Here is a 25,885-nt window from a genome sequence, read left to right as displayed (position 1 = left end):
ATTGCTTTCCCTAAGTCAATATAACACGGTTACATAAGTCCTACGTAAGTAATAACTTTCTTAAGATGTAAGTTAACCACCTCACTCCCTAGCTCCAAAACCATCCGTGGTTCCCCATTACTTCTAGGATAAAATAGAGCATCCTTAGGATTTAGAGCTAGAAGGGACCGTTGACTCCAACTCCCAATTCTGCAGGTGAGGAAACCGAGGCCCAGAGAAGCAACTTAGAATCTGAGGATCAAAGATTTAAGATGGAAATGGGACCGAATCCAACCTGATGAAGAAACTGAGGCAATGAGCAGAGATTTCCCAGTGTCCTTCTTTCAACCTCTCCCCTACCACAGGATTGTTTTTACCTTGACCTTGAAACTGAAGGGACTTGGAGAAGCAAAAAAAAAAAAAGATGTGACCAAGGAGAGGCAAGGCTTGGCAGACTCAGCGGGGTAAGCTCATGTCAAGAGCTGAAGCTCCCTCCTGGTCAAGCTTAGAATCCCTGCCAAGTGGCAGAGACACCAGACACTGGGCTTGGGGTAGCTTTGGCACTGCCAGGGATGACCAGTCCTGAGACCATGCGGTGGTGATGGTGAGACTGACGTTACAGATTTTTTTTCCCGTGCTTCATAAAGGGGACATTTTCCATCACTTCCTTGCCCAAATCTCCTCTCTGCCTTGTCCCATTCAAGATGGCAAATGATAGCTTCTTCTCTCTCTTCCCCCTTTCTGGATATAACCAAAGCATATAGGACTTAGAATTGTTCCCATCTTTAACAGAAATGTTTGGGTTTTTAATGGGCTTTTGGGACCTGCTTAAAAAATGCATTTATCTTGTCCATATCCATTGTATTTGTCTGAATGCATGGGGGAGATTGGAGAGTAAACCAAGAAGGGAAGAAAGAAATCTAAAATATTGGGGTATATTTCTAAAAAATCCAAATTAGCACTGGAAGAATAAGATTCTTAACTGGGCATTTCAGGAGACAAGCATGAAGAGAGATGACAGTTTGATTTGAGAAATGAAGAGAACAATCCTCAAGACCAAGTACTCCTGGCACATGCAGCAAGGAGCCACAGAGGTGGGTGAGTGAGTGAAACAGTAGCCATTTTCTTTCCTTTTACCTGAAAGCCTACGCTGTGCCTGCAAGGTAAAAGCCAGGCCTCTGATGGGGCACAGTTGATAGAAAGGTTCCACCCTCCCACAAGAAGGAAAATAGAGTAAACAGACTGAGCATGCTCCAGGGATGACTGACAGCTCTCTCTGCCCTGCTCGCCCATATTGTCTGGTATTGGTACCTGTTTCTTATATCTGTAGACCAGGAAATCAGATCCCGCAGCTAGTGCAGAACTAGAGAAGGGGTCATGTATTCACCTAGTTACTATATGGTGATTGTAAAAGGAGCAGCTATGGTTATACCCTATCTGTGGCTGGGGTTTGTCCTTCATTCTCAAAGAGGACCATGACATCAGGAAGGTGATGCCATGACTTGTAAGTGAATTGGGTTTAAGTGAGGGAGGGTTATGCAAAGTTCCCAGCCTCACTTTCTCCTCTGGAGCCATCTAGGGTCCAGTGGCCAGATGCCAATCAGGATGACTAGAGATGGCCCAGGCTTTACTCCACTAGACTGTAGGCAGCATGGAAGGAGAATGTCAGAAAAGAACAGAGGCGTCAAGTAGAGTCAAATGCTACAGAGAGATGGAGGAGTCTGGGAAGTGAGAGGAGGCTGGGAAGTGAGAGAAGGCTGGGAAGCAGGAGGAGGCTGGGAAGTGGGAGGAGGCCATTCTCCCTTTATCTGTCCCAGCAACTAGCACAGTCTCTGAATGGACAAGGATTCTTGATAAACATTTGTTTTGCTGAATCCTGCATTTTGAGGGCATCTCCTCAGGTTCTAACATTCACAGCCCGTATGAGCCAGATCTTCCCACGTGACTGACATCCTCTTCAAAGCTTCAGGACAGAAGAATCACAGATTTGAAAGCTCTACTTGTGACTGAGAAAAATCAGGCTCTGGATCAAAGGGAAGTTGTACGCTATAGGTGAACTTGTTAAAACTTTCAAGCTTATATGATTTAAAGGACAACATATAAAATACTGGCTTAAATAACATTCTGGTCACTTAGAAAGATGGTGAGAAACTTATACATTGGAAAGGGAGAACGTAGTGGAGAAATTGCTGTCTTGCAACACAACTATCACAAAAGTACATTTTAACAGAGGGGGTAAGTCATTCTTTGACTTGACTGAATGACCTGCAAATGATTAATTTTGTTTGTTCTTAGTAGGAAATTAAATCAATTTCTAAATATACTACACACAACCTCATAGATCAAGGACTAAGTTTGTTCTGGACAGCAATGGGGCGCCAGAGTGCATAAAGCACAGGCCTTGGAACCAGAAAGACTCCTCTTCCTGAGTTCAAATGTGGCCTCAGACACTTCTGTGTGACCCTGAGCTAGTCACTTTACCCCATTTGCCTCAGTTTCCTCATCTATTAAGTGAGCTGGAGAAGGGAATGGCAAACCACTCCAGTCTTCTTGTGACCCAAATGGGGTCACAAAGAGTCGGGCACAACCAAACAAAAAACAAACAAAAAAGTTTGTTCTAAAACAGATTCCTAACCTGGAATCTATTAATTTGATTTTTCTTTATATTTTTATAACTATATTTCAATATAATTGGTTTTCTTTGTGATCCTATGCATTTTATGTATTTAAAAACGTTATTCTGAAAGGAGGTCTCTAGATTTTATCAGCCTGCCAAGAGAACCCACCACACAAAAAAGACTATATAACCACGGACCTAAATGTTTAAAATTACCCCAAAACTGCAAATAAAGGCATATGGATACAGAAAAATAAAATAAATTAGCCAAAGAGACCATTTAAAGAATTAAACCAAATTAGAAGCCTTTTACTTCACAATTCGAATTATAACAAACATGTTGTTTGTCCTTCATTCTTGAAGGGGACTGTGACATCAGGAAGGTGATGTCATTACTTGCAAGTGAATTGGACTGAAGTGAGGCAGGGCTGTGCAGAGTCACCAGCCTTACTTTCTCCTCCAGAACCATCTGAGTCCAGTGGTCAGATATAGATCAGGATGACTGGGGATGGCCCTGTATAACAATATAGGCAACATTTCAAAGCCTTTGGAAGTTGTGCTTCTAATTTTTTTAATAAAATGGCAAGGATTCTTAAAATCATTGATTTCTTTTAACTGCCTCTAACACAGGTTGTTCTTCAGCATTTCTACCATCCTTCCCAGAACCCCCTGGGCCACCTGGCAAAGCATCACTTGGTAGGCTCTAATTCCCACTTAAACTTTCACTTCTATAACTTACAAAGGGGCTAAAAACCTGGCACAACCAAGGGGGAGGCTATCCAGACCTCAATCCTCCCCAAGGAATGGAGCTAGCTTTCTTCTGTTCTGTAAACGAGGCCAACCTGGAGTTCCTCAGCCCAGATTATTCAAACAAAGAGCAGGTAGGTACTTGATCCTCACATAGAGTCGAACACCATGTGCAATAGGCTAATTTGGTCTTTCTATCAGGAATCTCAAAAACAATGCTAATGCCACAAGCCAAGTTCAAGAACACCGAATAATAATATCTCTAGCTTCTGAAAGATGGAGAAATGATGGAATTTTGGACAAATAGGAATTCAGTCCAAGACTACTGACTTCAATTCAACAAGCATTTCTAAAGCACCCACTATGTGATGACTGCTGGGAGCAAAATGGGGGGAATAAAGGAACGGATCCTCCTTCAAAGAGTTTATACTCTTCTGAATTTCAATCAACCAAAAAGCACCTACTATGTGTTAAACACTGTGCAAGATGCCAGAGATACAAACACAAAAATGAAAGTCCCTATCCTCAAGTACCTTACATTATAGGGGGTGATATGACATGTATAGAAATAGGAATATTTGGCATATGTTCAAAATAATTCTGAGATAATTTTAGGAGGGTGAGTCACTAGTAGCTAGGGGATTAGGAAAGGCTGCATGTAGAAGGTGGCACTTAAGGTAAGTTTTGAAAGAATTAATAGATTCTAAGAGGCAGAAATTAAAAAGAACAACATTCCAAGCATAAGAAACAGCCAATTTAAGGGTTTGAAGGCAGGAATGGAGAGTTGTATATGAGGAAATGACCAGTCTCATTGGACCACAGAGTACAGAAAAGGGAGAGAGAATATCTAACAAAGTTGGAAAGGTAGGGCAAGGTCAAGTTATAAAGGCCATTAAAGGTCAAATGGAGGGGCAGCTAGGTGGTGCTACAGTGGATAGAGTCAGGAGGACCTGAGTTCAAATCTGACTTCAGACAATTACTGTGTGACCCTGGACAAGTCACTTAACCCCAATTGCCTCCCCCCCCAAAAAAAATAAGTCTAATAGTTATACTAGACATTATAGATAAGAGGAGCCATTGGAATTTAATAAGTAAATAGGTGACCTACTCAGACCCATGCTTTAGGAAAATTACTTTAGCAGCTCTGTGAAGGGTGGGTTGGAATGGGGTAGCTTGAGGCAGGGAAACCAATATAAAGGTCATTACAGTAGTCCAAGGAAGAGGCAGCAAAGGGCTGGTGGCTGTGCCAGTAGAGAAGGGGACAAGATGGGAGAGATGCTGCAGAGGTAAAGACCACAAGATTTAGCAACTGACTGGAGATGTGGGTGAGAGTGAGGAGTTAAGGCTTACTGCACATCTGAATGACTCAAGGGGTGGTGGTGGTCTCAACAGAAATAGGGAAGTTTGGAGGAGAAGATGTAAGTTCTGTTTTAGAAATGCTGAGTTTGAGATGCCTGTGGGACATCCAGTTTGGAAGGCCCAACAGGCAGCTGGCGATTCAGCACTGAAGCTGAAGATACAACAGAAGGATAAAAAGATTTGGAAATAGTCCTCCCAGAGATGTTAACTAAGTCTGTGGGAATGAACAGGGTCATCAAAAGAGAGAATTGTCCGACAGACAAGAAGAAGGCCCAGCACAGAGTGTAGAACATGGGTGAAGAATCAGCAAAGGGGACTGAAAAGGTGCAGAGCGAAAGCAGGAGGAAAACCAGGAGAGAACCATGTCAGAGAGAACAAACCCAGACAGGCAAGAGTCTCCAGAAAGGAAGTGTCAGATGCTACAGAGAGGTCAAGGAAATTGACGGTTGAGAGAAGGCCATTGGGTTTGGACATTCCCAGAGGCATGGCTGGATTCCAGATGGGCTCTAACCTGGTCACATCCCATCTAGAGGTCCGTATTCAATTCTAGCAGCCTCCTTTTAGGAAGGATGATAGCAAGCTGGGAAATATTCAGAAGAGGGCATCCAAGACAGTGAAGGCAAACGAAATCATGGAGATGTTGCACATCATTCAGTTATTGAAGAATACACAGAAAAAGGCAGAAGGCAGCTCAGGAGGGGGCCCAGGTGGAACAATACAATCATATCCAATTAAATGTATACTTCCACATGAAATAGAAGCTCATGGGTTCCTAGCCAATCCTTGCTGCTGTTGTTTTTATATGGAAATGTTTGTGTTACTCTTAAAGACCATAATAAAAAAGGAAAAATGTTTAAAAAAGAAAATATCAAAACCTCTTATGAGTTAAAAGAAATAGGAATGTTTAGCCCAAAATGGAGATTGAGGGGAGCTGACTGGCATAAAGAAGAGGTATTGGACGTGCTTCATTTGGCCCATGAGACCAACCCTCGAGTCAAAGAGACAAACATAGGCTGAATAGAGGGTGAGCCTTGCTAACATTCAGAGCTGTGCCAAAGACAGAACTAGCTGCCCCAGGATGTGGCGAGCTCCCCCCTCAATGGAGGTATTCAAACAAGGTTGGATAATCACTTGTCAGAAATGATGGAGACAGGGATTCCTGTTCCATTAGGAATTTAACTACCTAGATAACCTCTGACCTCCCTTCCTGTCTGAGAGTTCTGTGAATACCTGGTCCATGTGAACAGCCTCACGTATCAGCATCTTCCTCGCTCTTATTCCATATGCTCGCCCAGAGGCCTCCTCATCCTTATTTGTTTTCCCATTGGGAAGAGGATGCCCTGACTAACATGGAAATATATGCACACTTGGCAGTTAAAGTTTTCATTATAAATTATTAACTTGGCTTTCTGGTACAAATCAGTCTTGTGGGAGTTGGAAGAGCCTGAACCACTTTTCTGGAGCCTGCTCAAACCTGAATAATAATTACACATTTCTATGGCACTTTATGGTTTGCAAAGTACATTCTTCACTGGTCTCTGGGGCCGGGAGCATAAGTTTTAAGAAACGGGCTTTGCAAGGTTAAAGGATGGGCTTGTGATCACGAGGCTGCTTAGTACAGGTACTACTGTCTTGGAAATAGGATTACTGACTGCGGATTCCATGGTCCTTCTTCTGCATCAAAGGGCCTTCTTCAATAAGCTGATCTCTGGGGTTCTAGAGCTGCAGCACTGAGCCCAATTAATCAATCAATATGCATTCATTAAGCACCTATGATGTGCCAGGCAATGTGAATGAAGGGATGGATGGATGGATGGACAAATGACTGAATGAAAAGGCATTTAATATTCCGGGCATGGTTCTAGGTGCTGGAGATATAAAAACAAAAATGAAAGAGTCTCTTCTCAAGAAGCTTACCTCCTAATCAGAAGTGGCAGCATGGACACATAAATATGTTCAGAATAAATCGACAATAAACACAAAATAGTTAATATAAGAGAGCACAGCATTTCACTTTTGTGGAATAATACAGTGTGCATCATACAGTATCCTGCACATAGTAGGCACTTGTTTGTTCAACTGAATTGAATTGGGGGGTTGAACGTCTGAAAGTAAAAGTTAAACTCAACCAAAAGCTATAAAAGTTTATGCTGGAATAGCACTTACGGTAGCCAGACCATTAAAGAGGGTTTCCTTATTCAACGGAAAGTTCCCCCATTGCTCCTGTTTGCAGATAACTAATTCTTAGTTCTAATTTCATCAAACCCCTGAGTGCCACATGGCCTCCTCAGAAAGATCCAAGGATGCTCAGAGAGATCAGACTAACAATCCACACAGAAAAAACAAAGTGGATGAAGACCACATTTTCCAAATTTGCAGGCAACGTGATAAGCAGCCCATTGATTAAACATTGTTATGTTGATCTTGTGTTGGAACTGCAGGTGGTTGATGAGCTGGGCGCAGACATGAGAAGCAAGGAAAAGTATGATTCATATTTGAGAAATTGGGTTTCCCAAGCAGCTTCCTGATACAAAAGTCTATTTTTTTGGCGAGTCACTATTCTCTTCAAGATACAGTACAAATTAAGGAGCACCCCAACCTCATGTGAATCAAACTGCAGGTGACCCAAAGGACAATGGAAAACTCTCAGTGTAAGTGGGCAGAATGTGCAATGGCTATCCCCTATGCCCAGAATGCTCTTCCTCCTCCCCTCTTCCTCTTAGAGGCTCCCTCCAAGACTCAAGCACTACCTTCTGCAGGCAGCCTTTCCTACACTTCTCAGCTGCAAATGCCTTCCCGTCTGAGCCTGCCATCTACTTGGGCATATCTTGTATATATCTCCTAATGTACACATCATCTCCCTCATCAAAATGGAAGATCTTTGAGGGCAGGGACTCTTTTTTGCTTCTTCTTTACATGCCCAGTCAAGTCAACAAGCATTTATTAAATACCTACTATGTGCCAGGCACTCTGTGAAGCACCAGGATACAAAGAAAGGTAAGATAGTCCCTGCTGTCAAGGAACTCACAGTCTAAGGAGAGACAATACACATAGGAGGGTCCAGCTGCAGTCAGAAGACCTGGACAGCAGCAAAGCAGATGTTTATGCTACATCTTTAATTATTTCTGATGTGGAACCAGTGCTCAGTGCCAAGGACTTTGGTGGGGAGATCTTTCTTTTCTGGCCCTTCAGTAGCTGTGGCTACATTACATTAGAATGTAAGCTTCTTGAGGGAACACAACTAGCTAGTGCCTGAGGAGCTAATTTTGTTTTTTCTTTGTATCTCCAGAACTTAGCATAGTGCCCAAAACATAGTATGCACTGAACAAATGCTTGATTGATCAGAATGGATTGGACTGCCAGCCACAGCATCAAGGCTGATCGGCTAATAAAGTCCCCTATTCTCTAGAGCAGGGGTGGAGAACCTACGGACTCGAGGCCACATGTGACCTTCTAAGTCCTGAAGTGTGGCCCTTTAAAACTTGGACTCAGTCAAAGGGCCACACTTGAGGATCTAGAGGGCCACATGTGGCCTCGAGGCCACAGGTTCTCCACCCCTGCTCTAGAGAGACAATTCTCAAACTTTTTTTTTACTCTCAGGACACTTTTATACTTTTAAAAAGTATTGAGGATCCCACCAAGTGTATTACTTTATGTAGGTTATAGCTACCAATATGTACAATGTTCAAAATTAAAATATCATATCTGAATATAGTCTGAAGCATACTATTTTTCATTTCTTTCCTTCTTCCTTTCTATCTTTTTTGTTCAAGTCTTCTTGCCCAAAATGACTAATACAGAAATGTTTTATGATTATATAACCTATATCAGATTATATACCACCTTAGGGAGGGGGAAAAGGGATAAAAAGATAGAATTTGGAACTCAAAACTTTTTTTAAATGTTAAAATTTGTTTTTACATGTAATTGGGGAAAATAAAATATTATTTTAAAAAATGAAAACATCTTAGTATTATTATGAAAATCATTTTGGACTCAAGGATCCTTTGAAAGGGTCTTAGGGATTCCCAAGGGTCCCCAGATCACACTTTAAGAACTGCTGCTTTAGAATTCAGTAACTGGTCACAGGGTCAGGAGGAGTTCTCACTCCTCCAATTCACAGAAGCTTATGATTTGTAAGAGATGAGATATCACCTTGGAATGAAGAATTAGATCTTTGGGGGACAGGCCTGGATTCATGCTCCTCATCCCTTCCGAGGCCTTGCCCTGAGGTAAGGATTGCCCAGAAGATACTCAGGGCTGAAACTCTGAGTCCCCAGAAGCAAAGCCCCTTCCCCCACTGCCATACTTCAGCACCTCTGTTAGGGTGAGGTTCAGGATCCATGATGGCTTTAATAATTAATCATTAAAAAAGAATTTAAATAATCCCTTACCTTTACCCAGACATTTGATACTGAGGAAGCTGTAAACTTTCTGGGATCTCAAATACATTTTTCCAATAATTAAATTGGTATAAATATTTGTTATTTCTACTCACCTGAAATACTCTGTTTTTCAAGTACATGGTGCCATATCCTTCTCTGTGGCTGATATAAAATGTCCCCGTGAAAGTGCAACCATCAGGCCAAGTATAGGTACCTTGGCCATGACGATGATCCCTATAAAACTGCCCTTTGTATGTCTGGAAGAGAAAAGGGTGGAAGAAAAAGTGAATTATTCCCATGGAGGGCTGAACTCAGAGCCAAGAAGACATGGATTCCACCCCAGACACTGACTCAGAGTGTGACTCTGGGCAAGCCATTTCACTCTTCTGGGCCTCAGTTTCCCATCTGTTAAATGAGGGGGTTGGGCTTGACGAGCCCTCAGGCTCCCTGCAATTCTAAATCTACGATCCTATTCTCAATGATTCCTCAAAAAAGTTTCCAAACTTTAATGTATACAACCTCTAAGTCTGAAATGCAGGAAATAATTGAAGACTTCCAAGAGTATTTTGATGCTGGGACAGAGGCGCAACTATTCTAGGTAATACTGGGCACCACAGTCAGTACAGCCATTCTGGGATTCTGCAAACCAAAAGACTGGAATGGCCATCCTCTGGCTCTGAGTCACCCCCCAATGAGGTCATGGATGTAAATAAAGCCCATAGACACCTAAATTTAAAGCAAGCAGTACATGTTGCGGTAGCAAAGAGCTGGAAACAAAGCGCATGCCCATGGATTGGAGGACGGCCAAGCAAACTGCGGTGCATGAATACGATGAAATGTTACCAGGCGGGAAGAAATGACGAATGTGATGAACATAGAAAAGCATGGAAAGACTCATATGAACTGATGCAGAGTGAAGAGGGTAGAACCAAACCAGCGAAACAATGCGCACAATAACTACAGCCACACAAATGGTAAGAATAACCACAATACAGTCATCCAAAGTAACCTGGGCAAAATTACAGAGAATCAGGACAGTCCCAAAGAAGAGACAGATGAGAATAGCTCCCCCCCTCACCACCCCCCAACTCTTGGAAGAGGTCAGAGTTCCACAGATCTGGATACTGAGAAAATGTAGACATAAGAAGAAAAAGTATCAATAAAATTGTGTCACTGAGTGAACATGTATAGTTTAGTTAGACCAAATTGTTTTCCAGAATCTTTGGACTAATTCAGTTCCAACAAGATTCCATTGGGGTACCTATCTTACCACCGTCTTTCCAACACTTAACATTTTTATCTTTTTGCCAATCTGGGAATGAGGCAGAAGCCCAGAATGGTTTTAATATGTGTTTCTCCAGTTATTAGTGACCTGAAGCCTTCTTTCATGTGACTGTTGATGGTCTCCCTTTCTTCTTTACAAAATTACCTATTCATATCCTTTAACCACTTATCTTTGGGAAACAGTGACCAATTCTTATTTTCGTCTTTAAAGGAGATCCTCAGAGATCAGAGGTGTGGCTAGCAAAGAAGATAGGCCGATCATATAGCAACAGTGGGAGAAAACCTACAAGCTCCCATTCTCCACTGGTATACAGGTAGCGTCAAGTCATGCAAAGGCAAGTCAAGTCTACTAGCATTTATTAAGCACCTACTATATGCCGGGCACTGGGGATATTGAAGAAAGCCCCCTAGCACATTGGTCAAACCCTTGGTGGAGAATTTTATGGAAAATATCATTGGAAATTTCTAATTAGGGGAATGTGAAAATCTGCTTTCCTATTAAGCTTCTATCCACTGGTCCTAGTTTTTCTTTTCTGAGGATCCATAATCAATTTTCTCCTTTTTCCAAATGATAACCCTTCAAATATTTGAAAATAGCAATAATGTCCTACTTCCATAATGTATATGCACACACATTATGTCATGTATATGTTCTATATAGTATGTATAAATGTATGTATATGTATAGTTGTGTAGATAAATAGATAGTCCAACCCCTCCCACCACCATTCATCTCAGGCATTTTCCAGACTCCATTTTCCAAACTAAACCTCCATTCTTCCCTTAACCATTCCCTGAAATGCTCTGCCTTCTCACCTCCTCACAGAAACCCCCTCTCCCTTCATACCACACAGCTCAAGCACCCCTTCTTCTTCCCACGCCCTTCCACATCTCATCCTTATGTTTACTTGCACTTATTTTCTTCACATTGATTCTATCTGCTCTTCTGTATGTACACATTGTCTTTCCCATTTGAATATAAGATCCTTAAAGGTGGGGCTTGTTTCATTCTTTCTGTCTGTGTCTCCAGGGCCAAGCACAATGTCTGGCACACAGGAGTTGTTTAACCAATGCTTGTTGAAGGATTAATTGAAATGACATGGCTTCAACCTCCTTGGGCCACTCTCTGGTTCATCAATATCCATGAGAGCATAGTACTCAAAATGGGTAGTGAAGTGTAATAAATATATCAGACGTAGTCTGAACATGATCCTTTTCTTGGGGTTGGGGGAATATGGCGTCAAGTTTTGATGCCTTTTCTTCGGCATCACAGCTGTTTCTAGGTATACCCCTCCTTGCTCCTCACTCTGCCCTCACCCATAACACACACTCAGAACACCCAGTCCAGCAGCATCTGGGAGAAGATCTAACACCCCCAAATCTCAGTCCCAGGCCCTCTTCTCTTTCCTCTCTGTGTTCTCAATGATCTCATCAGCTCTCGTGGGTTTAAATTATTGTTTCTATTGCAGACAGATTTCCAGATCTATGCACGTATCCAACCCTCTCTTGAGTTCTAGTCGCCCACTGACTATTAGTCATTTCCTACTGGCTGTTCTGTAGGCAACGCAAACTCAACATGGGGAAAACTAGAATTCATTAACTTTTCTCCAAAACCCACTGCTTTTCCTCACTTCTCTTTTTATTGGCCCCCACAATCCTTCTACTCAATCAGCTTCAAAACCTTGGAATCATCCTCAATTCTTCCTCTTCTCTCTTCCCTCACATCTAATGAGGGAGTCCTCAAACGCTGTCATTGATTCTTCCCCAGCACCTCTCACATGTCTCCTCTCCACCCACAAAACCTTCACTCTGGTTGAGGTCACATCCCACTCACCTGGATGGTTGGTTGCAACAGTCTCCTAACTGGCCTCCCTGCCAGTTATTTTCCTGTTCATTCCCTCCTTCAATCTATCCTCTTCCTAAAGCACAGGTCTGCCCAAGCCCCTCCTCTATAAGCTCCAGTGACTCCCTAGTGCCTCTAGGATCAAATCCTTCAACACTGAAAGCCTGGCTCTAGCTGACCCTTATGCATCACTGCCCTCTATATTCCAGCCCTGATATTCCTCACACACCGGCTTCCATATCCTATCCCCATGTCTCTGCACAAATTGTCCCCTTTGCCCTTCCTGCTGCTTGAAGGGCACTCTCTGCTCATCTAAAAATCTCAACACAAGCTCCCTCTTCCATGTGAGGCTCTCTCTGGTCCCTTTGGCTGCTCATGCCTCCCTCCAAATCCCCTGCCCACGTGCCCATGTCTATCGGCTGCATCTCAGCTTCCAGGCATACATGCTGATCGGATGCAAGCCCCCACGGGACCTTCATTTTATTTCGCAGAGCCATAACATGATGCCTGGGTATAGATAAGGCATCAAGTGCCTACAGACTGATTTACCTTTTCTACCTTCCATCTACACCAGACTACTCATTGTCCCCCAAACTTACCAGGCCATGTCCCCTTCCCCCCATATTGGCGTGCTCTGTGACCCCACACCTGAATGACATCCCATCACCTCTACCTCTTTAGCTTCCCTAGTCTCCTCAAGGCCAAGCTCAGACGCCGCCTCCTCCATGGAACCTTCCCTGATTCACCATCACCCAGATCAAGGTAACCTTTGCCTCATCAGATATTCCTAGAGTACTGCGTAGGGCACTCCCTACCTTCTCTCTGTGGACAGCAATCAATCCATAAGCATTTGTTAGGGAAACAACAGTCCCTGCCCTCAAGGAGTTCACCTTCCAGTGAGGGAGACAATATATAGAGTGTCCCAAAAATCTTATTGTGGTGTGTGTTTTCCCCCAATTTAAACAAATCTGCACTAAAACTTTTGGGACATTCTGTATCTACATATAAATGTGTATATATGTGTTTATGAATAAGCATATATACACACATATACACATATAAATTTATATACACATATATGCATCTACACATATATGTGTATATATGTGTGTATATGTGTGTAGATAGATCTATATTACATATCAATTAGATATGTATATATCTATATAGACATTACATATCTATATTACAAGGTAATTTGGCAGGGAGGACATCAGTAGGGGTCGGGGAAAGGCTTCATGTAGAAGTGGCACTCCAGCTGAATCCTGAAGGAAACCAGAGGTTCACAGAAGCACAGGGAAGGAGAAGGGAGGGAGGAAGGAGGGAGGACACTGCCTCCCCTCCCCACCCCCAGCAGCATAGATACTCGTTGAAGCATTTGTTTGTTTTTGTCTGTCTCCCCCAGTGCCTAGCAGGATGTCTTCATAACGGTTTATTGGATTGAGCTGGGGAAATGGGAGCCAGGGGAGTGCTGTAGGCAGCTCTTGAGAGCAAAATGGTTCAATTTTCAGCATGAGCATTTGCACCTCAGAAATCTGCAAAGGCTTCAGATCAGAGCTTGATTTGTTGTCTGTTGGTCGTCTAGACTTAAGAAAGTGATGAAGAAAACATCAATAATGAAGATTAAACTTAAAAGTACATCCTGTCTTTTTTGAGAGAGAGAGGAGGGGGAGACAGAAAGAGAGGAAGAGAGAGAGAGTAAGCAAATGCCCTGGTTGTTAGACATTTTACCCACAGACTCTCGAATGCAACCCTAATAGCCAACCAGGGTGTATCCGCTGAACCAAAGATGAGGTACTGGAAGCCTCTCCAAGGCTGCAGCCATCACAGTACCACACTGTCGGAACCTCAAAGCATGATCCATAAGTGGAAGTTATTCTTCCTTGAGGACTTCAGTGTTTTCGGGATCTAACTTCCAGCTGCCTACAAATGAGGAGATGGGGCCAACACTGCATCAGAGGGTGATGAGCGGACAAAGATTGATGAAGGCCACCTCCACACTAAATGGCCATCGAGGTGGCCACCACCAGGGGTCAAGCAAACCAAAGGCCTAAATGCAGGGCAAAGGGAGTAGTCCAAAGTCCTTCCATTTTGTGCTTTTCCATCCAAAAGACAACATTAGTCTCAGTCCCCAGAGAGTGCTCATTTGTTCCTAAGAACTTTCAGTAGTTTTCTCTCACATGGCTGCATTTTTACAGAGTCCTCTTTTAAGACACAGCATCTCGGTTCACAGCCTGAATATCACATTACATAGTGAGTGAAGGATAAGATCGCTAAGGATAAGTGTGGATTGATTACATCATGCTATGAATGTAGGGAGCATCTTCATTTTCACAAACAGCAGACACCTGGCATTCAGAGCGATGGATCACAGAATCATAGGTCTATAGCTGGAAGCCCCTCCTTTTACGAATGAGGAAACTGAGTCCCAGGTTACTTAAGTCACTTGCCTAAGGTCACAAAAGTATTATGTTATCACAGACAGAATTTGAACTCTAGTCCTCTCACTTCCAAGCCACTCTGTATTCTTTCTTCCATTGAACCATCACCATGCCCAGTACATAGTAGGTGCTTAATAAATGTTTATTGACTGACTCCCTTCACACAATAAAGTGTAAGAGAAAAGAGAGAAGAAGCTTGCATTCTTAGCCCTCTTTCATTTCCCTCCCCCAGCCTTCTCTCTATCAAAGGCAATAAGAGATTGCCCTCAAGAGGCCTAGCCCAGCCTGGGGAAACTGAGGTTTGCTCCCTACCAAGCTAGTCCTGAATCTTAACACAGTAACCTTCCATCTAATGTGCTCTCACCAAAAGCCAGACCTAATGACTGCCCCAGGCCCCAGGGCCCAAGTGTTTGTCTTTGGCCCATTCCCATCTTCTTTCCAGAATTCTACTTCCCCCACACCCAAGCATGAGTGCCATCATGCTGCCTTCTGGACTATACAAAATCTTCACCTTTCATCCAAGTGCCCTTGACCACAGTCCAAAATTACTCCCCCTTTTTCACTGACTTTCCAATCAAATCTACCATTCCTTGACTGTTGCTGCTCTCTGGAGAGGAATTTATCTGATTATCTGATTAAAGTAATTCACTCTGATTATCTGATTAAATTAATACTGTCTAGGAGAGCTAAGAGGCTTAACACTCCCGTAGATCATTTGCATTTTAAATGCTGAGCTTATCAACCCAAAGGACTCTCAATTGGTCACATATGGGGTAGACCAATTTTTGAGCAAGATTTCTCCATACCACTGGTTTCCCAGATAGCAAAAGACATTGTAATGGATACTGCAGCCACTTGCTACCCTCTCCTTTTCCACCCTGGCTATAGAACTGTAGGGTCTTAAATTTAGAGGTAGCCAGGACCTTAGGATATCAAATCCAACCCAATTCAACTGACAAAAACTGATTTTATCTCCATCCCATCCTCTTCCCTCCCCCAGCTGGAGGAAGAGGAGGGGAAAAAACAGAAAGCCAAAAAAAAAAAAAAGGAAAAAAAGAAAAAGAAAAGTTTGGTAACAAATGTGCATGGTTAAGGAAAATACATTCCTCCATTGGCCGTATCCAAAAAATACAGGTCGTTTTTCACCCAGAGCCCTTCCCCCGCCCCCCATCAGGAGGGAGATAGCATCATGCTTCATCATTAATCCTCTGGAATTGTACTCGGTCATTGCATTGATTTGAGTTCTTAAGACAGTCAAAGTTGTTGGTCTTTACAATATTGTTATTGTGTACACCCTTCTCTGGGTTCTCCTCACGTCACTCTTCATCACTTCACATGGATCTTCTCAGTTTTTGCTGCCATTTGTTACAGCACAATTGTATTGCTGTACGTTCATATGCTATAATTTGTTCATCCAGTCCCCAATCGACAGGCACCCTCGGTTCTTTGTTATCACAAAAAGAACTGCTAGAAGTATTTTTGTACATGTGGGTCCTTTTCTTCTTTCTTTGATCTCTCTTGTGTATAGACTCGCTTTCCCAGACCTTAAAACATATTTCAGAGCAGTTATAGTCAGAACTATTTGGTGCCAAGCAAAAATAGTTCAATGGAAAAGAACAAAGATGACAGACAACCAAACGCACAGAAAAGTTGACTGGTAAATCTTTAAAAACTTAAAATAGGAAAAAGATTGATTCTTTGACAAAAAACGCTTGAGAGAACAAGTAAGCAATATGGTGGAACTCGAGACTTCTACCTATATCTCACACCATATATCTCAGAGAATTCCAGCCAGGTGATAAACACACATTTTAAATTTAAAATGTGTAATAAATAATTTTAAGAGTGGAAGAAACTGGAATAGTGTATCTCACGAGGAAGGAAGACAACATTTATCTTTTAGACAAATAGAAGAAATTAATTAAGGAGAAAACAGATGTGCTTGATTAAATAAAAACCAAAAGTCTATGCAACAAAAGAATCAAAAGGAAAAATATTTATGGTGATAATGGACAAAAAGCTCTAGCTCCAAAGCATGCAAAGAAATGTTCAAAAATGTGCTAAGGCAATCCCCAGGTCCCAAAGAAGAAATAGTCCAAGACATTAATAGAAAATTTTCAAAAGAAGACAAATTGCTGGTAGTCATTTGAAAAAATGTGTAATCTAATTATCAAAGTAACACAAAGTATCACAAGTCCAAGGTTATCGCCTCATACCCATCAGATAAATAAAAATAATGAAAAGCAAAGGGCCTGCCTGATGTCAGGATGTAACTTGTTTCTCTAATAAATAAAATTATTTCCTATTTGTTGGTATCAATGAGTACGAATTGTTCCCTGAAACTGGATGGAAAAACCATTGCTAGCAATAAATGGGAGGCAAACTCTCAGTCTACTAATGGCAGAAAATAAGCAGAAACAACTTAAGTAATTTACCTCACCATTGTTCCATTCGAATATTCCAAATCCAAGCTTCATGTTAAGCCCAAATTCCCCCTTGTATACGCAACCATCCGGCCATTCCTGCATGCCGTAAACCCGCCGGATATAGTCTCGCAGGTCTTGTTCAGGCAAGTCCAGTGACCCCCTCTCATCATCTTCCTCCTCATCTGTTGTGATGATGTCCCTGGGACAACAATTGAGAAAGGTGAAGAAGTCAGAGCAAAACCCAAAGCCAGGGAGTAACCTCCAGGCCCCAACTGATGACTCTCTTCCCAGCATTCCCCTCCCAGTGACATTGCATGGTATATATTATTTAGCCCTTGAATACAGGTTAGACAATAAAATCCAATTCAGTGGACACCAAAAACAATGTTTCTAACTTGCTCTTTAATCATGGAGGCAGGGTGGTACAGTGGAAGGAGCCCTTAAGCTTCACTTGAGCTTCTTGGGCCTCAGTTTCCTCACCTATAAAATGAGAGTTGGCCAAGATGTCCTGAGATCCTCTTAAGATAGCCTACGAACCAACTTAGTCTGGGCTGGCTCAGAACGGTCCTAACAAGACAAAGTACCAGATCTGATCTCCATACGCACCAGTGAACTCCACAGACAAAAATTCTTCTCTGCCAAGTTGAGGCCCCCTAAGTCTTTTGCATACTCTGGTGTACCCGGAACTGGGTTAGGGATGAAATATTCTCTCAATAAATTTATCAAACCATCTTTGCATATGAAGATAGCACTTAAGAGAATGCTAATGATCTCGCGTGCCAGGGTGGGGGCAGCCATTACTGAAGAAAGTTTCAATAGAGAAATCTAGTTTATCTAGCTAAGTGGATACTACCTGCAAAATGGCTAACATCACTGGGGCATTCCAGAATCATAGATTTTCAGGATTCCTCCAAGCCTTGACCTATATTTTCTATTCATTCATTTATTTATTCCACAAGTATTATTAAGTTCCTACTATGTGCCAGGCACCAAGTTTTATAGCTGTTCATTCTTTGTGACCCCAATTGGGGTTTCTTGGCAAAGATCCTGGAGTGCTTTGTCATTTCCTTCTCCAGCTCATTTGGCAGATGAGGAAACTGAGGCAAACAGGGTGAAGTGACTTGCCCTGGGTCACACAGGTAGTAAGCTGAATTTCCTGACTCCAGGCCCAGAGGTCTACCCACTGCACCACCCAGCTACCCAGGCACCACAGCTAAGCAATAAAAACAAAGAGACAAAAACAAAATAGTCCTGCTTTACAAAGCTTATATCCTATTGGCCAAAACATGTGCCCATATCAATACACGTAAAATTTACACAAAGTAAACACAAACTAGTCCATTGGGGGGAAGGAGACACTTGGCAGCTGAGGAGGAAGAGAACAGAAATAATTGCTTTTTCCCAAAAATATTAATGCTATATGAGTGGGGAAATGAATCTAAATGTTAAAACACTCATAGTTGGACTTGGCAGAATACTTAGGAAAATCATACAGATTTAAAGTTAGAAGGGACCTGGGAGGTCATAATATCTAATCCCTTCACATTACAGGTGAGGAAATTGAGGCCCAGAGAAGCTGACTCGCCCAAAGTCGTCCTGGGAATAAGGGTCAGAAGTAGGATTTGAACGCAGGGCCTGGGGACCAGAGCCAGTCCCCTTTTAAACTATACCATTACCTATCCTAATTAACCCCAGTAATTATGTCAGTAACACTTCAAAGATCTGATTTCCTTGCTGTGAGTGCTCAGTGCACCGATGCAGTCTGCCATCTTATGTAATTTAGTGAAGGGTCTAAGGGATGCCCTCCTTTCCATGGTAACCTGGCTTGGGCTAAACTTTATTCCTGAGCTGCTGCCCCTCCTCCCCCAAACACATAACTAACTCCCTCCTGCTGGTGAGGAATCTCTTTCAATTCAGCTAGGCTGGTCCTCAAAGAGTACAAACATTCATGTACAAGACCCTACTGCAGCTCAGAACTCCCTAGCTCTGGCAACCCACCATCCTCAGACATCCCAGCAGCTGCGACTACAGGTGTATACCACCATACCTAGCCCCAAATGTTTTTATATGCTTAAAATAAAATGCATAGGATTACAAAGGAAACTGATTATGTTAAAACACAGCTGTCAAAAATTTTTAAGCAACTTGGGGGGGGGGGGCAGCTAGGTGGCACAATGGATAGAGCATTGGCCCTGAAATCAGGAGGACCTGAGTTCAAATTTGGCCTCAGATACTTGTTACTAACTAGCTGTATGACCCTAGGCAAGTCACTTAACCCTGATTGCCTCACCAAAAAAAAACAAGTTGGAGATCCCAAGTTGTGAATCTCTCACCTCAATGATCTTTGAGGTCCATTCCAGACCCAAGTATGATCTAAGCCAAGGTCACCCTCAATGCCAATACATGAAATTGGCATGAAAGGGTAGATATTTGAGAAGAAAAAAGAGGAAAATTTTCCTGACTGTATGTTCATTTTGATTAATCAGCACGTGTTTCTTATCACACACACTGTGCTAGGTGCTAGAGATACAAAGACTGAAGCAAAACAATCCCTACCTTCATAGAGCTTCCACTCTAGCTGGGGGTGACAAGAGGTAAACTGATTAGTACATAGAAAAGAGTCATGAGATAACTGGGGGCAAAAGGGGGCAACAGCAGTGGGGGGAAGAAAAAAGGCTTCATGCAGAGCCGTTGGAACTGAGTCTTGACAGAAACCAGGGATTCTGTTAGGAGGGAGTACATCCCAGGCATGGGGTACAGCCAATGCAAAGGTGCAGAAGCAGGAAATGAAGCATTGTGTATAAGGAACAGTAAGATGGACAGTTTTGCTGGACTATATAGTGTACAAAGAGGAAAAAAAATACAGAATAAGGCTGGAAAAGGTAGGTTGGTCTGGGTTATGAAAGGCTGGGTTATGAAAGGCTTTTCAATGCCAGACATAAGAATTATACTTGGTAGGCACTGTAATTAAATAGAGGAATGGTATGGTCAGGCCTGGGCTTACAGTAATGCCTTTGGCAGCTCTGAGGAGGGTAGATGGAGAAGGGACAGAGACCTGGGGCAGAACAACTAATTAGGAAGGTGTTGCCATAGTTCAGGAAAGAGGGAATGAGGGTTTGAACTAGGATGGTGGCTCTATGCACACTTCAGAGGGGGGTCCACCAGCAAATATGCCAACATCGGAATAACAGAGTAGATTAGCATGGCTCCTGAGCAACAAGCCCAGCAAGTAAACTACACCAGGTCCTGCTCCAATACCTCACTGTGGCATGGAGGTGACCCTCTGTAACAGCAATGTTACTAGCAGCTGCTGTGGAGATGTAGGGCCAACACACCAGCACACAGGAGGGCTGCTAGTACAGGTTCTTTGAGCTGCTTTTCTAAGGAAAGCAATTTTAAGAGGTTTACAATCTCACTTTAAACATTAAAATATCAAATATTAAATATTAATTATTAAAATATCATTCATGTATCCTATCATATTATTAAATATTAAAATATCATTCACTTAGTTCAGGGGGAAAGGTTAGCACCCTGAACTTCAGAGAAAATACAAACAGAAATTAAAAGCAGAAATTATATAAACAGAGCAAATAACACAAATCAGTAGACAGGACTTCTAACCATCTGTCCATAGCAATACATACATAGTCACCAGAGAGAGAAGCACCAACATCTGGGTTCTCAAAAGGCGGGGGGAGTTTCTTAAAAGCTACCCAGATTCTCTCTGGTGAAATCACAGGAATGCTCTTCCAATGAGTGAGCCCCCAGCAAAATGCTAACCTCAGAGTATATAGACTGCTTTTAGGGCCAGAGAGCTTCACACCTCTCTGTGACCTAATTAGCAAAAGGGTGTGGGCCTTCCTACAAATAAGGCTCCCCGAATCAAGCTTCCCTTAACTAGTTCCACTTGAGGTCTATTAAGGAGATGAATAGGCAGGAAGATCTTTAATCACATGACCACCACACCCGTGCTCTCAAAGACTCTGACTGTGAAGAGTTAAGCTCTGGTCTTGTTATTCAGTCATTTTTCAGTCATGTCCAATTCTTCATGACCCCATTGTAGGGTTTTCTCGACAAAAATATGGGAGTGGTTTGCCATTTTCTTCTCCAGCTCATTTTACAAATAAGGAAACTGAGGCAAGTAGGGCACAGTGACTTGCCCAAGGTCACACAGCTAGTATGTGTCTGAGGCCAAATCTGAACTTCCTGACTTGAGGCTCAGAGCTCTCTCCCCACTGTGCACCTAGCTGCTACTGTTTTTTAATTAACAGTTATTTTTCTCTTCTTTCCACCCACCTCTATCTATTTGTAAACAACATATTGCTGGATTCCGGTTTTTAATCCACTCTGATATCTGCTTCCATTTTGTGGGAGAATTCATCCCATTCACACTCACATCCTGTTTTCCTCCATTCATACTTTTCTCTGTCTCCTTTTACCCTGTCCCTCCTCACCAACATTTTGCTTCTGACCATTGCCTCCCTCAATCTGCCCTCCTTCTATCAGTCCTTCCTTATCTTTTCCCCTTCCCCTCTTACTTCCCTATAGGGTAAGATAGATTTCTTTACCCAACTGTGTATGTTATTCCCCCTTTGAGCCAAATCCAGTAAGAGTAAGATTCAAACAATGCTCACCCCTTCCCTTTTCTCTCCACTTTCATGCCTCTTCCTGTGATTTAATTCACCCCTTTCCTCTTCTCCTAGTAAAATCCTTTTTTTCACCCCTTAATAATTTTTTTAGCATTACATCAAAGTCAACTTATACCCATACCCTCTGTCTATATATACTCCTCCTAACTGTCCTAACAAAGATATAGTTCTTACAAGTTACAAGTATCATCTTCCCATGTTGGGATGTAAACAGTTAAACCTTATTGTATACCATGTTGTTTTTTTCTTTTCTGTTTACCTTTTTATACTTCTCTTGAGTCTTGTATTTGAAGCTCAAATTTTCTGTTCAGTTCTGGTCTTTTCATCAGGAAAGTTTGAAAGTCCTTTATTTCATTGAGTATCCATCTTTTACCCTGGAAGATTATGCTTAATTTTCCTGGGTAGCTGATTCTTGGTTGCAATCCAATTTCGTTTGCTTTCCTGCATATGATATTCCAAGCCCTCCAATCTTTTAATGTAGAAACTGCTGAATCCTGTGTAATCCTGACTGTAGTTCCTTGATAAGTGAATTGTTTCTTTTTGGCTGCTTGCAGTATTTTCTCCTTGACCTGATAGTTCTAGAATTTGGCTACAATATTCCTTGGAGTTTTCATTTCGGGATTTCTTTCAGGAAGTGATCAGTGGATTCCTTCAATGACTATTTTACCTTCTGGTTCTAGGATATCAGGGCAATTTTCCTTGATAATTTCTTGAAAGATGCTATCCAGGCCCTTTTTTCATCATGGCTTTCAGGTAGTCCAATAATTCTTAAATTATCTCTCCTGGATCTATTTTCCAGATCAGATGTTTTTCCAATAAGGTACTTTTTCTTCTTTTTTTCCATTTTTTAAAAATTTTGTTTGACTGATTCTTGATATCTCATAGAGTCATTAGCTTCCACTTGCCCAATTTTTAAGGAATTATTTTCTTCAGTTAGCTTTTGTATCTCTTTTTTCCATTTGGCCAATTCTATTTTTTTAAGGAGTTGTTTTCTTCAATTTCTGTGCTTTCTTTTCCAAGCTGCTGACTCTTTTTTCATAATTCTCTTGCATGACTCTCATTTCTTTTCCCAATTTTTCTTCTGCCTCTCTTGATTTTTAAAATCCTTTTTGAGTTCTTCTAAGAGGACTTTTTCACATTCCCCTTTGAGGCTTTACTGGAAGGCATTTTGACACTGTTGTCTTCTTCCGATTCTGTGTTTTGATCTTCCCTGTCACCATAGTAGCCTTCTATGGTCAGGGCTCTTTTTTGGTTTTTTTTGCTTATTTTTAAAAATTGAGCTCTTCTCCTGGGGCATAGGGCACTGTCCCAAGATTCTTGCACTGGGGGCCCAGGGGCCTGGTCACTAGCTTTCTGTGCCAGGGCCTTTGAGGCTGGCAGCTTGCCCACTGCACTAGGGTGACCCAGCTTAGGTGTGCCTGTTGTGTCCTGGGTTTTGGGGCTGGCAGTTTGCCTGCTGTGCTGGGGCTGGCGGCCTCACAACTGGCCTGCTGTACCTCTGGCCTGCTGAGCCCAGACCTTGGGGCCTCAGGTACTGATCTGTGCTGTGGCTAAGAGCCTCCTGCTGGCTTGCCTGGACACCACCTGCTTGCTGGGCTCTGTTCCCCTTTTAAACAAGTGAGAGAAACCTTTCCTGAAATCCTTCTAAATTATCTTGGGCTGGAAAATTATTTCACTCTTTTTGTGGATTCTGTCATTCCAGAATTCTTTTAGAGATCTGATTTAACATTGTTTCCAAGGGAAACTGTGGAGAGGTCAGGCAACTGGCCTCTCTCTGCCATCTTGGATGTACCCCACCCACCCACCCCTATTTAAATGAAAAAAGTAAAAGAAAAACAAAACCCTTGCAACAAATATACATAGGCAAGTAAAACAAATTCCCTCATTGGCCACATCCAAAAATTACGTGTTTCAATCTGCAACCTGAAGTCATCACCACTCTGCTGGGAGGTAAGAAGTACACTTCATTACCAGTCCTCCAGAATTGTGGTTGGTCACTGCATTGAACAGAGTTCTGAAGATGTTCAAAGCTGTTTATTTTTACAATGATGTTATTATATATATTCTTCCCCTGGTTCTGCGCCCTTCACTCTGCACCACTCCCCACAAATCTTCCAGGTTTCCCCCAAATCCATCCCTGTCATCATTTCTTATGACACAACAGTATTCTATCACATTCACATGCAATAATTTTTTCAGCCACAAACTGGGGGTAATTAATAGGCATCCCTTTAGTTTCCAGTCCTTTGTATCATAAAAGGAGCTGCTATAAATATTTTTGTACCTATAGGTCCTTTTCCCTGATCTCTAGAGTCTAAACCTAGGAGTGGTAAACCTGGTTCATAGAGATGACTTTTCTTTCCAGAATGGCTGGACCCAATTAATAGTTTCATAAAAAATTCATTAAATGTGCCTGTCTTCCCACCACCCCTTGAACATTTGTCAATTATTTCTTTTCTCATGCTTGCCAACCTGGTGGGAATGAAATTTTTTAATCTACATTTCTCTAATTATTAGGGATTTGGAACATTTTTTTCTTATGGCTATTGATTTCTTCCTTTGAAGACTGCTCATCCATATCCTTTGGTCTTTATTCAACCAAAGAATGATTCTTATTCTTATAAATTTGAATCAATTCTTTATATATCTTGGAAATGAAACCTTTATCAGAGAAACTTTTCTGGCAGGCTCTACATGCAGGAAAGGCTTCCAGGAAGGCCCCATTAACAAATTGAGGCTATTTTTCAAGGACCAACCTAGTTAAGTACACAGAGGCTCATCACCAAAAGGCTGCCAACTTGGAGATGAATTCTTTAATGAAAGCAGCCCATGAAGCAAAGAAAAATTCAAAATGTCCCCCACCAGTTCAGTGTTCTGTTCAGTGTTCTTCTGTTTCTGATATGGCAGCCAACAGAGTGGTTGGAAGGGGAAAGGGAGGGGTAGTAAAGTCGCACCAAAACAAGTCAAAAAGCATTTATGAAATGCTTTGGCACTGTGCTAACCCTGGGGACAAAAAGAAAGGCAAAAGACAGTTGCCAATCTCAAGGAGCTCATGGTCTAATGGGAGGGAGGGCAGATAAGATATATGTATGTGTGTATACACATATATACAGGATAAATACAGATCATCTCCTAAGGTTAAGAGAGAGAAGATTAAGAATCACAGCTTGTAGACCATCCTTAAGCTTTGATTTGACTGTTGGTGATCTGAATGTGAAATCCCTGTCAATCAATAAGCATTCATTAAATACCTACTATGTTCTAGATGAAAAATACAAAGACAAATAAATGTCCCAACAACCAACGAGGACACATATCTCTCTCATTAGAATATACACTCCTAGAGAGTAGAAACAGCTTCATTCTTTGTATGTTTGCTCCAAGGGCCTAGCATGTATTGACATCTAAAAATGCACATTGATCATGCTTAACTCCAAAAATCATCACCCCCTCCACAAAAAAGATGCCATGTAACAAATTTATACAACACCTTTTGGAGAAATATTTTAGATCACCCATGGACCTGTCTTCTCTGGAATAAGCAGATTTGACAATACTATGCAATGAGGGCTTAACATCCCCCTGGGTAAAAACTTCAGGATCCATCATGTTCACAAAAGCACTTTTAGTGGCTTCTTCTTCAGTTGACCTAGAAGGACAAGTGGAAAGGTCTCAGACTTCATACAGGAATCTGACACACTGACACGTTAGAAATGTACAGTCATTGCTAAGATTCACCCAGGAAAAACCCTGACCTCATGTGCTCCATTTCAAACCCTACCCCTTGTTCCCAGGCCTTCTGCTTCATGAGTGGTCTGCACTTCCAAAGCCCCTCACTTTCACAAAGCCTATAAATGGACAGGAGCCATTCGGTGAACTAGAAGGAAATCTAGAACTCAGCACTCCTCTGATGCCTAGCTTGCCACAGAGACGCTTTCAATGAGAAAAAGCAGGCAGCAAAACAAACATCCCTGTTGCTCAAAGGCCCAGCTTGTGGAGCTCGGTGTCCCTAAAGAGTTTTCCCCAAAAATTTCATGACCTTGACTCTTTCATCCAATTTCCTACAGGGAAAGGAACAAGGGAACAAGAGCTTTATCTAATACACCAGGATACTGTTTCAATGAAATTGTATATGATCGGTTACTATAGCAT

The 25,885-nt window shown here is 42.1% G+C and overlaps 1 protein-coding gene across 1 annotated transcript in view; it reads right to left on the bottom strand.

Moving 5' to 3' along the window:
• ANKMY1 (ankyrin repeat and MYND domain containing 1) overlaps window positions 1-25,342 on the bottom strand; it is a 126,142-nt gene extending 100,800 nt beyond the window's left edge. The window contains exons 1-3 of the mRNA XM_036768048.1: window positions 25,224-25,342; window positions 17,091-17,280; window positions 9,201-9,344 (exon numbers count right to left, since the gene is read on the bottom strand). Of these exons, the coding sequence (XP_036623943.1) occupies window positions 9,201-9,344; window positions 17,091-17,280; window positions 25,224-25,342 (453 nt within the window). The remainder of the gene's footprint in view (window positions 1-9,200; window positions 9,345-17,090; window positions 17,281-25,223) is intronic.
• Window positions 25,343-25,885: the final 543 nt, after the last annotated feature.

This window comes from Trichosurus vulpecula, chromosome 7 (genome assembly GCF_011100635.1).
Source record: "Trichosurus vulpecula isolate mTriVul1 chromosome 7, mTriVul1.pri, whole genome shotgun sequence".
Classification (NCBI taxonomy): Eukaryota; Metazoa; Chordata; class Mammalia; order Diprotodontia; family Phalangeridae; genus Trichosurus; species Trichosurus vulpecula.
This window is presented reverse-complemented; position numbering and strand designations above follow the sequence as displayed.